Raw genomic sequence first — 20,150 nt, 5'->3', positions numbered from 1 at the left:
AAAAACTTCTGTTCAAGGCACCATCTAATGAGGCTTTGCATAAGATAAAAGAGTGCACAGAATGCCTGGCTAGGTGCTCTAAAGGAGAAGTTAAGTACCTGCCCACAAACATCTATCCTCACTGCACCATGCATCTATGCATCATTCATAGCCAGAAAGCCATTTGAAACAGCTACCGGTATGTGGCATTATCTGTATCAACCCAAACTGCAGTGTATAATCAGCTGCTCTTATCACTTGGGAGTACTTAGTGTCTTTTATTCAACATTTCAATTTATTTGCACACATTCTAAGATAAACAACATTCTCTATACATATTTAATCAATTTAAATAAATAAATATGAACAATTTAGATTCTAAAAACAATGTATAACAAACAAAATACCTTCATGAATAGAGCAAGCTTTAATTCAAACCATATGAAGCACTGCATTTTTCACTCCAATTGATTTTAATGGGAGAGATATTTTCCGTGTTCCCATTGAAATTAAGGTGTTGAGAAAGTGTTCCTTGATTTTTTGGTTAAGGATGCAGAGCTTTTGTTTGCCTATGACTTTCACATTTCCTACACGGAACCCATTACATCTTTCCATGGTTTGAAGGAAGAATAATGCACCCTGCCAAGGTAAATATACAATCAGCTCTGCTTGGCTTTGTATTTGATTGAGTCACTTAAGAGACATTCTTCAAGGGAAGTTGGAACCCAGTTCAATGCAAAAGAAAGAGCAAATGATGTGAGTTTTGTTGGGGCCCAGTACTGCTTCATGCTTCAAGTAGCTGAATAGCATGGGTGGGCAGTTTTCTAATGAAAACTGCTTTGGCATTCCAAATAGTTCTTCCTTCAATTCTCATTTCCAGTTGTAGAGTAAAAATTCCAAATGAGAACTGCTAGGAAATAACTGCAGAAGGCTACTCCAATTGGGAACCTTTGGGTTCCAATTGTGGCTCAGCAAATTCAGCAGAGCTAGTAGGAGCTTCAGGTTGTCTGTAAAAAATAAATAATTAAAAAATTGAAATTAACACCTATATTTTGACCATTGCATCATTTTGTTTAGTTTTCCTGTCAGGAAGGAGAAAAGCAACACACAAATACATCTGCATTCCATTTCGTGTTACTCATTTTTTTAAAGTAATGCAAGTAACTGTCACACTGAAGCAGTAGCCATGCTGTTGCTTCTTGAGCAGGAAAATCAATTCCAGAAGCTACAGAAAAAGATGTAATGCACTGATTGTTAGCCACTGCGGGATATTAGAAGTAAAGCAGATTAGATAAACACAACAGATATAAGAGTGGGAGACTAGGGCTGGCTGATGTTAAGTTTTCAGCATCTCAATAAATCACCAGCCAGGCATCACAGTTTGGCGATACACCGTGATGTTGAAACAAGCTGCACTGGCGAGACGTAGGGTGAAACTGAGGCAGTTCTCACTGCAGGAGCTGAGGCCCTTTCACCCTGGTGCCTTACAGGCTGGGGTCAATGCAGGTGGCCTCTGCCCTCTGCTTAGTTGGGGGCAGAAGGGCTCCCACCCCCCAACTGACCGATCCTCGATCCCTCAGCAGGATCGGGCTTTGCTCAGTTGCGGGATGGAGGAAGCCTCTCTTCCACCTGCTGAAGGGCAACGATGCATCTCACAGCCAACCAGTTAAAGTATCCCCCACCACGCCGCTGGCTTGCAAGAGCCAATGCTGGGCTGGGGGATCCTTTAACTGCTCAGCTGAGGGGAGCCCCCACCCCAACACCGGCTAATGTGAGCCAATGGCGGGATCAGATTCTCCATCAAACTGCTCAGCTGAGGCAAGGTTAGCCACCACACTCCTCAGCCAAGCAGTTTAAAGATGCAGAGGGAGGAACTAGCTGTATCGGTGCCTCACTGATGCAGCTTGTTTCTCCCTTTGTACCCTATGAGGGCAGAGTGGGATGGTGGTTTCACTCAGCAAGCGCTGCTAGCAGAGGGACTCAAGAGCAGTGGCAGTCTCACAAGTGAGATATTGCTGAGGGAAGGCAACATTGTGGTTCACTCCTGATATCAATATATCGCCCAGGCCTATGGGAGACACACAGACTAACTATAGAAAAATAGTGACTTCTAATAGATTCCTAACAAAGTCTGTATAGTTAAAGCTATGGTTTTCCCAGTAATTATGTATTGAAGTGAGAGCTGGATCATAAAGAATTGATGCTTTTGAATTATGGTGCTGGAGGAGACTCTTGAGAGTCCCATGGACTTCAAGAAGATCAAACCTATCCATTCTGAAGGAAATCAGCCCTGAGTGCTCACTGGAAGTACAGATCCTGAAGCTGAGGCTCCAATACTTTGGCCACCTCATGAGAAGAGAAGGCTCCCTGGAAAAGACCCTGATGTTGGGAAAGATGGAGGGCACAAGAAGGGGACGACAGAGGACGAGATGGTTGGACAGTGTTCTCGAAGCTACGAACATGAGTCTGAGCAAACTGTGGGAGGCAGTGGAAGACAGGAGTGCCTGGCGTGCTCTGGTCCACGGGGTCACGAAGAGTCGGACATGACTAAATGACTAAACAACAACAACAAACAGATTCCTCTTAGAGAGCCTGCCCTTCTCTCCACTGGGGATATTGCCTCTGAATCAAACAGAACTCTTGCCTCTGACAAAGCAATCAGCATGCTTTGGTATCAAATCTGAATCCCACAAAAGTCTTGTTGTTGTTTAGTCGTTTAGTCGTTTCCGACTCTTCGTGACCCCATGGACCATAGCACGCCAGGCCCTCTGTCTTGCACTGCCTCCCGCAGTTTGGTCAAACTCATGTTCGTAGCTTCGAGAACACTGTCCAACCATCTCGTCCTCTTTCGTCCCCTTCTCCTAGTGCCCTCAATCTTTCCCAACATCAGGGTCTTTTCCAAGGATTATTCTCTTCTCATGAGGTGGCCAAATTATTGGAGCCTCAGCTTCACGATCTGTCCTTCCAGTGAGCCTTCCACTGTCCTTCTTAAAAGACATGTAACCAATCTGTGACAGAAATCATTGCACTGAATACTGATAATGAGTAAATAATTACTGAATTAATCCATGGAAGCAGCTTAATTAGTACTCACAAACTATGGGTCATATCAAAACTGCAAAATAATGCATACAAAGCTACAACAAAAATGAACAGTCCTGGATACAAAAATAGAAAGAAAAGCCATGCAAGAGAAATGTGCAGAGTAAGTTATTGTTGCAAATTGTTGGTTTAGATTACAGCACTGCCCTAGATTCTTCTAGGGGGAAAACCAAAACAAAACATTACTGCCTTTAGATAGAACCGCCCAACAAATCCATTTTCTTACTATGTCTGAAAGCAAAAACCGCAGACCGCAAGTACACATTTGTAAAATAGACAATAATGTTTTATAACTTTATTTATGGTAGATTTCAAGATTTTCAGGGCCAGAATAGTCATTGTGAAGTCAGCATTGGGATAGACAGCTGATGTAAACTGAGAAATACCATTTCTGTCACATCAGAACACCAATGCTGGAAATGGGATAAAATACTGACTAGCTGTTCTAGAATAATTACAGTGCTTTAGTTAGCTTTTATTCTGTGCTAGCAAATTAGTGCAACTGTTCAACAAAAAATGTGCAAGCCCTTTCTGAATACTAAGCACATGTATGCGGAAAATGTGAGCAAAGTAGAAGTCAAGAAGCATATTGAAGCTCACTCAGGAACCAAGAAGGCTACAGAGAATCAGGGACAGCTTGTCTTGGGCTGACTCACCCGGTTTTCATAGAAGATCGGTATTTCCAAAATACAGCAACTAGAGCAAGCACAATTAAAACAGCCAGGATACATCCTTGAAGGGGAAAAAGAGAAAGATATACCGTAGTACCAGTTAATAAGAAAAGTAATTATTTTTCTGTTGAGGAAAAGCAATAGTATCAATAGAAGTCACAAGACAGGTTCTAGTTACAGGTAGGTAGCCGTGTTGGTCTGGTGTAGTCGAAACAAAATAAAAAAATTCCTTCTAGTAGCACCTTAGAGACCAACTAAATTTCTCATTGGTATGAGCTTTTGTGTGCATCTGAAGAAGTGGCCATTAGCCCTGTGATGTGTCTCACACACACAGCCACCTCAACACTAGTCCCCTTATGGTTGGCATGCCTGAGCTTAAGACACCCTTACTCCTGAGGATTTTTTTAAAGCCCCAGTCACACCCGGTGCCAGAACATTAAAAGGCGCAGCATGGGGGAAGTCTGTGTTGAATTTGGAGACAGCTATGTACATTGCAGGAGCAAAGATAGTGGAGGAAGCATACAAATAAACAAACAAACAAACAATACAAACAGAGGATATCTGTCTGTACCCTAAGGATATTTGATAAAGAATCAATATCTTCTCCAAGTAGAAGCCTTCAACATTTAAACCAAAACTGGAGAAAAAAGTAAAGGAAACACACATTACCACAAGGCATGAAAGTACAATAGCAGCGATTGTACACCCAAGTAACTTACTCGGTAACTACTTACCAACAATAATTGGGATGTTGTCAGTTTCTAGAATAGAAGAAAAGTGTGAGCTAAAATTTGAAACAATGTAATTGTTACAGATCGTAACTTGCTCTCTCTCTTTCTATGCATGTATGCATTTGTGTGTTTCATACACTGAATAAAACATAACACAACTAATAACTGGAGATAATCCACTCCAGTACACAATGGAAGACTGAATACAGAAGTGTTTTGCTGGAACCAATAAATGGGTTTCCCACTTTTAAAAATTTCACATAATTTTTGAGTCCACCATGTCTAACGTCCATTTCGTCCAATATCCGCAACAAACCCGGAAGTACTGGAACGGGTTACTTCCGGGTTTGTCGCTCGTGCATGCACAGAAGTGCTAAATCACGCGTGCACAGAAGCGCAAACTGCTTCATGCATGTGTGCAGAGTGGCGCTTTGTCGTGTGTCCTTTTTGTCTAGCGTCCTGGACTCTGGAACGGATCCCAGTCACAAAACAAGGTACGATTGTACCAGTACATTCTAAATTTGTTCCTCTAAATGACTTACTTTAGTGATTCAAAGAATCCCAAAGCAGTTTCTATATATATAAAAATGTAGGCATTGCGCACGCAGAGGTCACAGCCTTTCTCCGTATCCGCTGAACCAAATTGCATCAAATTAGGGCAAAGCGTACCTTGCTCATCAGTGAGGGATCTGGCATAAAATAAATTTCCAAAAAAGCACAGCTTTTATACTTTAAATAGTGATTAAACGCAAAAAAGTGGCACACAAATTAGACATCACGCTGTCATCAGAAAAAGCTCTGAAGTGCGGCGCCAAATAATGACATCATCAACCAAGCAACTGAAACCACCAAGGCGGCCATTACCAGACCCCTAGGCCCCTGCCAGGCTGCTAGGCCTCCATTAGGCCCGGGGATGGGGAGAGGGTGAGCGTCCGGATCGCAGGCCTCAGTACGGCCTTTGTTTTATGTAGGCCCCTGCCAGGCTGCCAGGCCCCCACTAGGCCCGGGGGGGGGAGGACAAGCGCCCGAATCGCAGGCCACAGCACGGCCTTTGTTTTACCGTATGAAGGCCCCTGCCAGGCTGCCAGGCCCCCACTAGGCCCGGGGAAGGGGGGTTTTTACTTTAAAATTTCGTGGGCGTTGTGTCACAAAATTTAGTGGGCGTTCCGGATCGCAGTTCGTAACCCGAAAAGGTCGTAAACCGAAGTGCCATTTTGCACATGCGCAAAGTGTGATTTTCGCGCTTTGCGCATGCGCAGAACGTACGTGCAACAAAAAATACTTCCAGGTTTGCGGAGTTCATAACCAGAATTGTTCGCAACCCGAGGTGGTCGTAACCCGAGGTACGACTGTATAGCCATTGTTCTTTCCCTGGGGTCTCTCTTTGTTTTCAATATCTTGCATTGTTGTTGTTTAGTCGTTCAGTCGTGTCCGACTCTTCGTGACCCAATGGACCAGAGCACACCAGGCACTCCTGTCTTCCACTGCCTCCCGCAGTTTGGTCACACTCATGTTGGTGGCTTCGATAACACTATACAACCATCTCATCCTCTGTTGTCCCCTTCTCCTTGTGCCCTCCATCTTTCCCAACATCAGGGTCTTTTCCAGGGAGTCTTCTCTTCTCATGAGGTGGCCAAAGTATTGGAGCCTCAGCTTCAGGATCTGTCCTTCCAGTGAGCACTCAGGCTGATTTCCTTCAGGATGGATAGGTTTGATCTTCTTGCAGTCCATGGGACTCTCAATAGTCTCCTCCAGCACCATAATTCAAAAGCATCAATTCTTCGGCAATCAGCCATCTTTATGATCCAGCTCTCATTTCCATACATCACTACTGGGAAAACCATAGCTTTAACTATATGGACCTTTGTAGGCAAGGTGATGTCTCTGCTTTTTAAGATGCTGTCTAGGTTTGTCACTGTTTTTCTCCCAAGAAGCAGGCGTCTTTTCGTGACTGCTGTCACCATCTGCAGTGATCATGGAACTCAAGAAAGTAAAATTTCTCACTGCCTCCATTTCTTCCCCTTCTATTTGCCAGGAGATGATGGGACCAGTGGCCATGATCTTGGTTTTTTTGATGTTAAGCTTCAGCCCATATTTTGCGCTCTCCTCTTTCACCCTCATTAAAATGTTCTTTAATTCCTCCTCACTTTCTGCCATCAAGGTTGTGTCATCAGCATATCTGAGGTTGTTGATATTTCTTCCGGCAATCTTAATTCCGTTTTGGGATTCATCCAGTCCAGCCTTTATAATGATGAATTCTGCATATAAGTTAAATAAGCAGGGAGACAATATACAGCCTTGCCGTACTCCTTTCCCAATTTTGAACCAATCAGTTATTCCATATCGTTCTAACTGTAGCTTCTTGTCCCACATACAGATTTCTCAGGAGACAGATGAGATGATCAGGCACTCCCATTTCTTTAAAAACCATGCCATAGTTTGTTGTGGTCAATGCAGTCAAATGCTTTTGCATAGTCAATGAAGCAGAAGTAGATGTTTTTCTGGAACTCTCTAGCTTTCTCCATAATCCAGCGCATGTTTGCAATTTGGTCTCTGGTTCCTGTGCCTCTTCGAAATGCAGCTTGTACTTCTGGGAGTTCTCGGTCCACATACTGCTTAAGCCTGCCTTGTATAATTTTAAGCATAACCTTGCTAGCGTGTGAAATGAGCGCAATTGTGCGGTAGTGGGACCATTCTTTGGCACTGCCCTTCTTTGGAATTGGGATGTAGACTGATCTTCTCCAATCCTCTGGCCACTGCTGAGTTTTCCAAACTTGCTGGCATATTGAGTGTAGCACCTTCACAACATCATCTTTTAAAATTTTAAATAGTTCAGCTGGAATATATCATCACTTCCACTGGCCTTGTTATCAGCAGTGCTTTCTAAGGCCCATTTGACTTCACTCTCCAGGATGTCTGGCTCAAGGCCAGCAACCACACTACCCGGGGTGTACGAGACCTCCATATCTTTCTGGTATAATTTGTCTGTGTATTCCTACCACCTCTTCTTGATGTCTTCTGCTTCTGTTAGGTCCTTTCCACTTTTGTCCTTTATTATGGTAATCTTTGTATGAAATGTTCCTTTCATATCTCCAATTTTCTGTGAGACAGGCGGCGGCGGGGGAAAGCAGAGGAACGAATCCGTTCCTCCGCTTCTCCCCCCCTCTTCCCGCACTAGTGTTCCGCTAGTCTTTGCCGGTTGCCCCTCACTGCTCGCGGCAACTGGCAGAGACCAGCAGAACACAAAGGGGAACCAGCTGTAGCGCGGAAAGAAGGCAAAGGAAGATCAGCTGAGAGGCACTCACAGCTCATCTTCCTTTGCCTTCTTCCCACGCTACAGCTTGTTCCCCTTTCGCTAGAGGAATGCCCTGTAGGTTTTGTGATCGGAGGTTTTTATGGCCACACTTCGCAAGATGAAGCAGTGGCCATAGAAAAGCTCATCGTCTTGCGAGGCAACCTCCGATCGCAAAACCTATTCGTATAGCGAAAAATTCGTCTAACAGGGCATTCGTCTAGCGAGGCACCACTGTATATTATTGCCAGTTTAACTGGTGTTAATTACCATCTATATTGCATTTTTTGCATATTTTTGGTTACATGCTGAAAGGTTCATTGTTGAATTCCATATTTTTCCCCACTCAGCAATTTCAATATTGTCCCCAATATCAATAGCCCATTTTATCATTGCTTCCTTTATAAGTTTGGCTTTAGTCTCCCATTCTAACAAAAGTTTATATATTTTAGAAATTAGTTTTTTGTTAGGCCCGAAAATAACTTTTTCAAATTCTGATTCTTCTTGCACAAATCCTCTTTGTGTTTTTTACACATCTCATTTGTTTGGAAATACAGTATTGAAATCAGTCAGGTGTCCAATTAGACACCTCCTCCCTGTCTCTAAGTTTTATATTGCCATCTTTATATTCAAGGAAATCTTTGTACTTTCCTCAAATCCTATCCATATTTAACCTTTTTACTGCAACCGCTTCCACCAGTAGAATCCAACCGGAAGTCTTTCTTTCTAAAATATCTTTATGCCTCATCCAGATCTTATATAGACTCATTCTAATCACATGATTAAAAAAATCCCTTGTGAACCCTAGTTTTTTCATCTCAGAGATACGTGTACCATCCAAAGATCAAATCAGCAGCTTCTAAATCCAATATATTTATATCCTTCAATTCGAGCCACTCCTTCATCCAACTTATACAAGTTGCTTCATAATATAGTTTCAAATCTGAAAGAGTGAACCCCACTCTATGCTTTTCATCTGTTGGTATTTTATATTTAATCCTTGGGTTTCTTCCTTTGCCATAGAAAGTTTACTGTATCTTTTTTACATTGTGTAAAGCAATTGGAATGGAATACCACCGGTAACGATTGAAATAAGAATATCATTTTGGGGAGAACATTCATTTTAATTATGGATATCCTACCCAAAAACGACAAGTTCATTCACTCACATTTTTAAGTGTCTTTTTCCATTTCAGTCCACACTTTATTATACTTATCTTGGAATAAGTTCAGGTTTTTAGATGCAATCCAGACTCCTAAGTTTTTAGTTTTCTTTTCCACTTTAATTCCTAAGTCATCTCTCTTTGGTTATTTATATTCTGAGTTAGCATTTTCATTTTACCTTTATTAATATAAAATCCCACTAGATTGCCAAATGTTGTAATAGCTTCCAAAGCTATTGGTAAGCTTAGGTTTGCCATATTTCAAAAAGTAAAAACCAGTGGGTTTTTTTTCAAAAACGCAAAAAACAAACAAACCAAAAACCAAACCCCACCATTACTATTTTTCAATTGACTTGCCTAAGATCCAGGACAAAGCACCACCTTTCAGAAATTCCCCCAGACGTCAATTCCACCTTTGAAATCCCGGTAATGTCTGGGAAAATCTGAATGTGTGGCAGCCCTAGGTAAGCTTACCGATGGATTCTCTGCTGTTATTAAAACACCATCCACAAAAGTGTTGATTTTTTCTCTGCCTATCCGCAAACACAATCTCTCTAATCCACCAGGGTAGCAACAGGGTTTTTCCTGTTGTTATTCTGTCTCTCACAGCAACAATAAACCTACCATTAAAATTATGGACTGGTCATTTCTTCGTCAGAGGGCGAACGGGCAAATTTAGCAGGGCAATCAAATACTTTCTTCCCTCACTGTATGGCTTCCAAAAATGTCTTCAGTTGCTCTGCCACTATCATTTGCTCACCTTTTCCAAAAACATTGTGATTGGTTTGCAGTTGTCACAAACTTTTCATTTTTTGCTTTTTAAAACATTTTTTAAATTTTGTATGGTTTTACTGTATTGTTTTATTGCTGTAAACTGCTGATTTATTTTTTGTGTTATAGAAGTATAAAATATTTTTATATAAATAAATAAACCACTGGGTCAGGTATTGGCTTCTTTAGGCATGTAATCTTTTAAGAGCAGTGGGGACCACCCCCTTGCATAAAGATCTGGAGCTTAGCACATTTTATCACCTAGATTTAATTAGTCACTAGGGACAGGGATTGAGGGCACATGTACTATGGTATATTACTGCAAGCATCTTGACCATGTCATCAGGCCACATCAACTGAAATTGATTTCACAGGGCAAGATGGGATATTGGATGCATAGCCTATCAGTGTTTGAAAAAATAAGAAGGTTCTGACTTCCTTTGTCTCCTCAGCCTGGTCCTCGGCCCCTTGTCGGCATGAAATAGTCCACGAGAACAGGGTCCTTGCAGAGTATTTTCTGCTTTTAGTCTTAAAAAGTCTTTATCTGCAATACGACCGACCAACTGTACACACAACAACACTACCAGCTTTCTCTAAACAACCAACCCACCACAAACACCCAAACAGATCATCCTATATATACACAAGCATATTTGGGTGAAAGGTTGCATGAGTCATGTAGGCTTTGCCAATTCATTGTAGGCTGCTGACTCATGCTGACTTAGTTCCTTTTTTAATTAAAGAAACAGCGGCTAATTTTAAAGCAGTGACATAGCCATGGCAGTAAGTTGGCTCTGAAGGTGAGAGACTTTACTGTCAAAGTATTGTATGAAAATGAGGCAGCAGGCCTTTGAGGAGTCCAGCGGTGTGCCCTCCAGGGGCAACAGTGCCCAGACCATCCTGAAGTGTTCTGTTGGTTGGTGGCTTGAGTTTGCAGTACAGGCAGAAAGTAGGCACAACCTGTGTTCAGGAGGACTTGGAGTGAAATTTATCTCTAGTTATTTGCGGTCCTGTTTCATAGTCCACAAGTCACCACAGTACCAGGGAGCTCCATAGCATTGTTTGGAAGAGATTGTGTCTATAGCCCATTGCCTCTTGCCATCCAAGAAATTGCTAACACAGTTATAAGGTTTGCACTTCACTCAGTTGTGTTCTGCACTAGTTGCCACTTCCAGAGCAATCCCAAGGCAAGCCCACACAAATCATGGCAGCACTCCAGATGTGAGGTTGCCAATGTGCGATCCACAGAGGTGAGATCCTGTCCATGTAAGAGCATAGTTGGGGCACAAGCCAAAGCTAGTGAAAGTTGCTGCTAGCCACCAAAGGGTTTTTCTTCTTCTTCTGAGGTGTGATACCAGGTCCAGGATTTTCTTAATGTGGTTGCATTTCCAGCTTATGCAGAGATGGATTCCCCAGGCCCTGAACACACACTATTGTACCCCTCAGCTAGCTCAAATAAACCATAATGAGCAAGGGATGAGAAAGCAGGTTGCGAGCTGGACAGCTACAAGTATCTTGTCCATGTTCTCCGGCCACAAAAAAGTGGGTTAAGTCCCCCAAAACTAGGTTAAGGCCGGGCATTGAACACCTCATTTGGTACTGTAGCAATAGTAGCATTCAAGGCAGCAAAAATACAGATGGCTTTCTTCTCAAAATGCTTTGCAAATTTGTCTCAGCCGTTCTCCAACTGCAATATATGACAGTTATTCCTACAACACTCCAAAAAGCTCTGAACAATTATTTAAGGATGCCATGGAAACAGCAAAATAAGTCTTTATAGCTTTCACTGCTATACACTCCAACATGTGTCTGGTTAACTTCATATGGAGCCTTACATCAGTGTTTCTCAACCAGTGTGCCTCCAGATGTTTTGGGACTACAACTCCCATCATCCCTAGCTAGCAAGACCAGTGGTCAGGAATGATGGGAGTTGTAGTCCCAAAACATCTGGAGGCACACTGGTTGAGAAACACTGCCTTACATCTCTTGCACTCTAGCTGTCATCCAGCCTGCTTCACTGCTGCAAGTACCCAATTTGAGATTAAAGTCTCAAGAGGACTGTTGGCAGCCTACTACAAAATGCCCCAGAGGAATCCATCAAATTCCATTAGGTCTCAGCTTCTCCAGGTAATGCCCAGGATGTCCCCTGTCTGAAAACCTGGAGACTTGCTACCAGTTTGAGCTGACAATACTGAGCAAGCTACCAACTGCCTGGGTGGAAGGCAACTTCCCATTCTCAGCCCAAAAACATTTTCTATTTTTAAAAAGCTGCCACATTCATTAGAAATGCAATACCGAATCTAAAAAAAAGCTTATAAATTTGCTGGCACTACCACTTTTCAACTGTACCTATATCGTCTGCAGGAAGTGTTGGCTGTGGACCTGCTCCTATAAAAAAAAGAGGGGGTGTTATTTATATATTTATTTATATCATGCTTTCCCCCCAGACACAGAGTCTAGGCAGCTTACAGATAAAATAGTACAGGTAACAGCTTTAAAAAGTCATGTAAAAACAATTAACACTAATATATGTGTCTCAGAGAGAGAGAGAGAGAGAGAGAGAGAGAGAGAGAGAGAGCGCGTTATTGAAATATAGATAATTACAATGAAAAAACCATAGCCCCAGCCCCACCAGTTCATAAAACATTGCATTGGAATTTATGAAAAGCAGTTTAGAAAATTCTAAAAGAAAGCAAAGAAAACTGGAAAGCTTGCCTGAATTTCCTATACAGTGGTACCTCGGCTTATGAACGACTTGACAACCAAATTTTTCAACTTACGAATGGGGCAAATGGAGGCTTACGAATTTCTTGACATCCAAACGTAAACCGCGGTGGTTTTAGATAGGGTTTTTTCAACTTACGAATTTTTAGATGGGGTTGCTTCGACTTACGAATTTTTTTGTTTCCAATGCATTCCTATGGGAAATCGCGTTTCCAATGGCGCTTTTCGACTTACGAATTTTTTGACCTACGAAGGTGCCATTGGAACGGATTAAATTCATAAGTCGAGGCACCACTGTACGATAAAAGACATGTCTTAGTACAAAAAAAAAAAATCTAATAAGTTACACAATTCACAGAAAGCCAGGCAGAGGTAAAGGACCCTCTAGCATCTAAAACAGTAAAAAGCCCACAAATAGGAAAGTAGCAAGAATAAGCAAATGAAGAAAATTAAGAAAAGAAGAGAAGAAGAAAAAGAAAAGAGAATAAAGGCCAGACCCTCTATCACAATTATATTTTAATTTTAAGGGTCATTTCATATCAAGTGATCCAACTTTTTTACCTCATGTCATCCAATTTGTTTCATATTTTGTACACCTATTGAATGATCAAAACTAAGTTTCAATCTTTTTTTAAAATCTCATCTTGTTTCTGAGTTATGAGGGTTTGAAATTTCAATAAATAGACAGTTTTGGCCTTGCTGAATAGCTGAACAACATTACAGTTCGAAAAGAAAAACAGAATGTGGGATCGGGCAAAGGAAATGGAATAGCTTGCTAAATTCTGAATAGGCACAGTTCAGAAGGAAGGCCACACACCACAACATTCTGTTACAGGTTGCTCTTATGGTGTATAATTCCAGTGTATCAAAACAACTGCAGCACTACCATGTACCCAAGTCTCACCACGAAATTCTTCAACTAAAATTAATCCTCTCTCTGATGTCTTATCTCTGTAAATATTGACAAGAGTCCATTTCCTCCACTCTGGTTCTAACCGTAAGCTTACTCCTTGCTCACTCACCACTTCTTGAAATGCATAAAACAATAACAGTAAAAAGCAATTGTTTACCTGCTCCGGGGTCTACGGCGTCCTCTTCTCCTGCATCATCTGCTCCTCCTCCTCCTGCAAATCCAGAGGGGGTTGGTGATGGTGGAAATAGTAACTGTGATCTGTAAGTCCTTGGCGAGACCTTGAAGTGCTTGCCAGTCAACTAATAAAGAGTTCACTGGTTCCAAGTCCTTCTTCCCAGGGCTCGCCTGACATTGTCCAAACAATAAAGTCTCTAACCACATCAGTTAACAAACATAGGTACATATGCTATAATGTTATTGTTTTAGTTAACATGTTTAAATTGTTATTAAGGAAATGTTATTTTTTAATTTTTCTCATTCCAATAAAGTACAGCAGAAAAGTTGCCCAAATATAAACAGTTAACTTATTAAACCTTACAATAATTTCATAATTAGTCTATGTATTTTGAATAGTATAACCAAATCAGTAATTTTTGATATAAACGGGAGAAACTACTCTGAAAATTTATTATTCCAAAAATGAAACCTTCATCTGGTTGCAAATTTTAAGATTATACCAGCAAAAATGAGTCTTTCTGTAAAAAAATGATTTAAATAAAGTCTTACTGACTAGTGAGTTGATTTAAATCAAATCCACCCTGCTTTTTCATAACTCACCTGTGCTAGAAGTTTTTTTGGGGGGGGAGGGACCTCCATCTGGATGGATGGTGGCAACATTGGTGGTAGAAAACAGAGGGGGCAAAGAAATAAGTATGTTGTGCAGTAAAGTAACTCTGACATTTATTTATTGAATTTATACCCTACCCTGTTTCTCATATTTTAAGACATACCCACAAAATAAGCCATAGCAGGATTTTTAAGCATTCAAGGAATATAAGCCATACCCCGAAAATAAGACATAGTGATAGGCGCAGCAGCAATGCCGGCCGCGGCAGGAGGAGGAAAAAAATAAGACATCCCTTGAAAATAAGCCATAGTGTGTGTTTTTTGAGGAAAAAATACATATAAGACATGTCTTATAATATGAGAAACACGGTATGCTTCCTCCCAAGAAACCCAATTAGGTGTAGTAAGATACTTACCCCTGACACATTTTGGAAAACGAGGAACCCATCCATGGCCAGGCCCACATGTACAAGTGTCGCTGCCCACCATAACGTATCCTGGATTACACACAAAAGTTACACGAACTCCATATCTATAAGGACGCTGAAGCTTTGTTGTCACTCTTCCATTTTGTATTTCAGGTTCACGTTCGCAAATGACCACTGAAAAGAGAAGAGCAATATTTAGAAATCTACCTGTTTATTAAACCATGACTGATTAAACTCTGCACAAGGACTTCACTATGGTTTATCTACTGCAAATAAATCACAGTCTGATGTTATTAGCATATAAACTTCAGTTTGTTGCAATTGTAGATTGGCATTAGAGGTGCAACTAGCATCTTTTTATTTAACTGTGGCTTGTTTGTCCATCTCACCTCAGACACTCACCAAGTTACAAAGGCAAGAAAGAAGAGCGGCTGGAAAACTAAGCAAACTTCAGAAAAACAAGCAAAGGTTTGCTTATTTGTCTGTGGGAGAATTCAAACTTTACTTGTGGTTTGTTTGGAGAGGCTGCCCTTGGTTTGGAGAGACTGCCTTATTGCAGTAAAAGGTAAAGGTAAAGGGACCCCTGACCGTTAGGTCCAGTCATGGACAACTCTGGGGTTTTGGCGCTCATCTCGCTTTACTGGCCGAGGGATTCGGCGTACAGCTTCCAGGTCATGTGGCTAGCATGACTAAGCTGCTTCTGGCGAACCAGAGCAGCATACGGAAACGCCGTTTACCATCCCACCAGAGCGGTACCTATCCACTTGCACTTTGATGTGCTTTCGAACTGGAGCAGTGACCGAGCAATGGGAGCTCACCCCGTTGCAGGGATTCGAACTGCCGACCTTCTGATTGGCAAGCCCTAGGATCTGTGGTTTAACCCGCAGTGCCACCTGCGTCCCCCTTATTGCAGTAGCTCCTCTAATGAAATGGGTCTCTACCAGATGCTGTGCTTGTATTGGAAGTAAATTCTTACCACACCGTTTTGGGGGTTTGGGGGGCATAAACTGCATAGGAGCAATTGGAAGTGGGCACACAAAAACTGATTTAATTCCTGCAGGCTTAAATTACCGTGTTTCCCCTTTTTTAAGACACCGTCTTATTCTCTTTTTTACTCAAAAAAAAAACACGGTGTCTTATTTTCAGGGGATGTCTTGTACCTTAAGGCCTCCTCGGAGGGGCCAGGCAGCTGGTTCGGGGTGCTGCTGGGTGCTCTGTGCGGCGCTGCAGCAGCAGCCAGTTCCAGGCACCAAGGCAGCAGGCCGCTGGCTCAGCGCTCCACCCGGCGCTGCCGGGCGCTCCTCTCTGCAGCGACCGGTTCCGATGGCGGGGCGGCAGGCAAAAGAAAAAAAAGGAAAAAAGGAGGCCAGGCCGCTGCGCTCCGCTCTGCAGCCGCCGGTTCCAGTGGCGGGGCGGCAGGCCGCCTCGGGCAGGCAAAAAAAAAAAAGAGACCAGGCTGCTGGCTCGGGCACTCCGTGCGCTCGCTGCTGCAGCAGCAGCCGGTTCCAGGCCCCTCTGGCTGGCTGGGTCCTGCTGGCTGGCTGGGGCGCTTGGCGGTCTCGTTCTACACGGCATGGAGGTATGCCTTATTTTCAGGGGGTGTCTTATATTTCACTAATGCTAAAAAATGCTGCCATGGCTTTTTTGACTTTTCTGACTATGTATTAAAAAGGGGGGAACACAGTAATTAACTGATCCATTTAAGCATATAATATCAATAAAAATGAATTATTTATTCTTCAAGTCTTCAGAGATAGGAACTATCAAAGTGATGTACAAGGAGATAAAATCAGATAAGATATAAAAGACTAATCTCTAGAAACAATAACATCATTCCAGCAAGTATAAAATTAAAATTGGCTGAGTTGCACTTTAGGGAAAGCTTTCTGGAAATTGCTAAGAACTATGTAAAGCCCTATACAATTCTGGGATCAGGTTTCCCAATGCCTCAGATTTTTATGTTAAATGGTGTGGATCCACTTAGTACGTTCGGAACCTGCCTTCCTAGATCTGCTTAGTTACAGAAGCTATTTCACTAAAGTATTCGTGACCCACTGAATATTTTTCTTAAACAACCACCACATCTATGCAGGCTATTCCTAATCAGGCTGATATATGGCATATAGTATTATGCCAATATACTGTGCGTAAAGTTAGCTCATTATATACTGACTACTTCATTTGAATGCAAGATTTATTTAGTATAGATACTGCACAGAGTTCTTGGAATGTAGAAAGCCAAACCAAGTCCAAATGAAATTAATCAAATAAATTGCTCACAAATAATCTAATTTCCTTTGTTCTCAGTGGGAAACAATAGTGGTTATATTGATTGGATTAGATTAGACCATAAACTCTCAAACTGACTCAGGTTAAAACAAGAAACTCATTGAAGGGGCAATACTATTCAATCTCCTACATGGAATCATTTGCAATCCCACTGAATACCTCACAGGTTAAACAGCAGCAGCACAGTGTTTAGCAGATGGCAAAGTTAGCTCCTTCTAACAAGAATTCCATTCACCAGCCATTGTACACAAATTACATTAACATAGTACATCAAAGATACCAAACATAATCTCCAATACCTTTACATTTAGGTGGAGCTGGGAGCCACACTCCAGAAGTACTAGTTAGAGAATCTGAACATGTACTAGTCGGGCTTCCAATAAGGGAGAAATTTGTATTACAAGTGTATGTCACTGTTGAGCCATAGAAATACTCTTGATGAGGTTGACCACTGTGTGAGCCAAAGAGAATGGTTGGAGGGTCGTAACATCGGATTCCTGGGGATCAAAAGCAACATTAACAACAGTTCAGTAGGACTACAATTGCAAAAGCATCTCTGTTAGGAGTGTATTTGGACCAAAGTTATTTTCACTTAAATGATGTTCCACTTTATGAAATAATCTTTTGATAATTCAAGGCCTGAGCATCCATTTTAACTGTCACCCAAACACTGAACCAAAGTGGACTGCTGTGAAGGTATTACAACCTCCTCAAAAGCAAACTGGATCTTCTGTGACGTAAGCTGGACTTGAAACTTCACAGAGGGAGCTGTCAAAGCCCCAGTGCCACCTCCAGAGCAAGGAATGTTCTGGAAAAAAGAGTTATCAGGAAAGATGTTCAAAAGCTTAAACAAAGGGCACACACCCAAAATGGCTGATGGTAGCAGTAAAGTCAACCTCAACTGAGTATTCAGCTGCCACATGGTTGCTTGGTGGGGAAAATTCAGGCTCCTCAAGCCATTGCTAAGTGTTAAGCACCCAGGCCAAAAGGTGAGCCCAAGAAACACAGGTCAAAAATGTTCGGTTTCTGATAATTGGTTCTCATGGGAAACTTACAGATTCTTGCTTCACACAATTAACTCAAGGCAGTGTCAATTTACTCTTGGCAGGAAGCCAAGGTCTGCCTGGCCTGGCAACAGCTCTCTGATTGGTTAATGACCAGCACTGAACTCTGTTATCTAGGAATGCTAGCACAGTTGTTCCTTGTTGGGTGTTAGGAGTAGGAGTGCTGCGTGTGGTTGGAGAGAGAGAGAGGATTTATTTTGCTTTGCTTTGTATGCAGAAACTCTGCTGGTTTTATTTTCTTTTAATAAATCCTGTAAATAGTTACTCTGCGTCTAGCCGACTAGTCATTTCCACCTCACCCAGCTTCTGCGCTGTGCAGGAAAACTCTGCTACATTTGGGCTAAAGCCACTAGAGCTATGCCTGACACTTCAAAATTCTAAGAAAAAATGTTGAGGCATTATGGAATTTGCTGTAGTCAAATTTGTTTTAATTTATTTAATTCATTTTTATTTAATTGAATTCATTTAATTCATATTACATTTTATCCCACCTTTCCTCCAAGTTCAACGTGGCATACATGGTTCTCTGCCCCCTTTTACGAGGTCGCCACAGAGATGACGACCTTCTGGTGCTCCCCAAACTAACCCCTTTCACCAGTGGCTCAGTGAGCAGAATGTGGGATTAGTGCTGTGTGCATGTTCTATATGTGCTGCTTTACTCCCTTAGATCCTCTTGTCTGAATAAGCATAATGAAGCAACATTGCTTGCACTACTTCCACTAAAATACTAGATTAAACGGAACAAATCCTTTCTGTTCCGAGAAACATTGAAAAGTGGCTTAATGATCAGGCTGTTATGATTCCTGGTGGAGCATATCCATTTGTAGGGAATGGCAGAGGTTTGAATGACTTCAACGATTCCTTATGTACCCAACTCTTCCTTGATCTAATACCACTGTATATCAGTTCCCATTTATGTGTGAGTTTGCAAACAAATGGGTTATTTGAGAACACCAATTTCCTGCTCTGGGGAAAGCTGCAAATGAAGTCAGCTAGTTGGCAACAATCATGATCGTGAGTATATTGAGCATGAGCAGAAAGCATCCTGAATTCTGTATATTGGTTGAGGAGACTTACACTTTTGCAATAAACAGAGTCACACAGTAGCACGTTGAGTTTAAATTAAATAAATTCAAATTAACAATTCATCTTACGATGGCAAAATGGAGGTGATTTATGCCATTCAAGTTTGTCGCCTACTTCCACACATTGAAGAGTCTTTTCGCCTACCAATTTGTACCTAAAGGGAAAGAGAAATCTTTTATTTTAGTGAATTGGGTTAAAAAGTGTGTGAAGAGAACATATCTTTAAATACAGTAAACTTGGTTTATTCAGATTATTTATATCCCATCCTACAGAGTCGCTACTCTGCTAGTTGACAGAAACAGAAAAAAATTAAACTAACCACCACCAGTTCAAAAGCAGTTAGAAACAACACAACAGCAATAATAAAAACAGTAGGATTGAAGCCAGTTCAAATAACACTGAATGAGAGCTGGTAAAGCGGTCTTTACTTTCTGCTAAAACAATGTGAAAATGGGGCAAGGGAAACTTCCTGGGGAGAGGATTCTATAGGTGGAGCAGTGCAACTGAAAAAGCCCTTTCTCTGGGTGCTGTCAGTCTAGGTTGAGACAAGCTAGCAATTTAATTTAATTTAATTCCAGATACAGTGGTACCTCAGGTTACAAACTTAATTGGTTCCGGAGGTCCGTTCTGAACCCGAAACTGTTCTTAACCTGAGGCACGCTTTCGCTAATGGGGCCTCCCGCCGCCACCACGCCACCGGCAAACAATTTCCGTTCTCATCCTGGGGCAAAGTTTGTAACCCGAGGTACTACTTCCGGGTTAGCGGAGTTTGTAACCCGGAACGTTTGTAACCTGAGGTACAACTGTAAAGGAATTATCTTTTTGTTAAAGAGTATAGGCTATGGGGAGAAATAGAAGATAAATGGATGGGAAAGTAATTTTGGATTTGGAATATTCAATGATTGATAGAATGTGGATAGTTGATGTTTTTTAGATTAGAAACAAGATTAGGGTAAGTTGTTAATGTTAAAATGTGATAGAATGATATAAGAAATAATATGAAAACTGCTTAATTTGGATTTAAAAATGGACCCAGTATGGGGGGAATCGACAATGTTAACTAAAAAATGAGAGTAAGAATATGGTTTGCTTTTTATGTTTTGTATTTTCTGTATTTTTTTCCTGTTTTTGTAATTTTGTTTTTGTTTGCA

The 20,150-nt window shown here is 41.6% G+C and overlaps 1 protein-coding gene and 1 pseudogene across 1 annotated transcript in view; both read right to left on the bottom strand.

The window, feature by feature from the left end:
* Positions 1-20,150, bottom strand: part of LOC148685093 (uncharacterized) — a 144,798-nt pseudogene that overhangs the window by 35,000 nt on the left and 89,648 nt on the right.
* Positions 1-20,150, bottom strand: part of LOC118088520 (C4b-binding protein alpha chain) — a 67,301-nt gene that overhangs the window by 31,033 nt on the left and 16,118 nt on the right. Inside the window, exons 7-13 of the mRNA XM_088673564.1 lie at positions 19,068-19,153; positions 17,149-17,346; positions 14,549-14,734; positions 13,504-13,557; positions 12,059-12,097; positions 4,487-4,513; positions 3,738-3,813 (exon numbers count right to left, since the gene is read on the bottom strand). Coding sequence (XP_088529690.1) covers positions 3,738-3,813; positions 4,487-4,513; positions 12,059-12,097; positions 13,504-13,557; positions 14,549-14,734; positions 17,149-17,346; positions 19,068-19,153 — 666 coding nt within the window. The remainder of the gene's footprint in view (positions 1-3,737; positions 3,814-4,486; positions 4,514-12,058; positions 12,098-13,503; positions 13,558-14,548; positions 14,735-17,148; positions 17,347-19,067; positions 19,154-20,150) is intronic.

Source organism: Zootoca vivipara, chromosome 7 (assembly GCF_965207765.1).
Source record: "Zootoca vivipara chromosome 7, rZooViv2.hap1.1, whole genome shotgun sequence".
NCBI lineage: Eukaryota > Metazoa > Chordata > Lepidosauria > Squamata > Lacertidae > Zootoca > Zootoca vivipara.
Note: the sequence above shows the minus strand (reverse complement) of the source record. Positions and strands in the feature narration are given on the sequence as shown.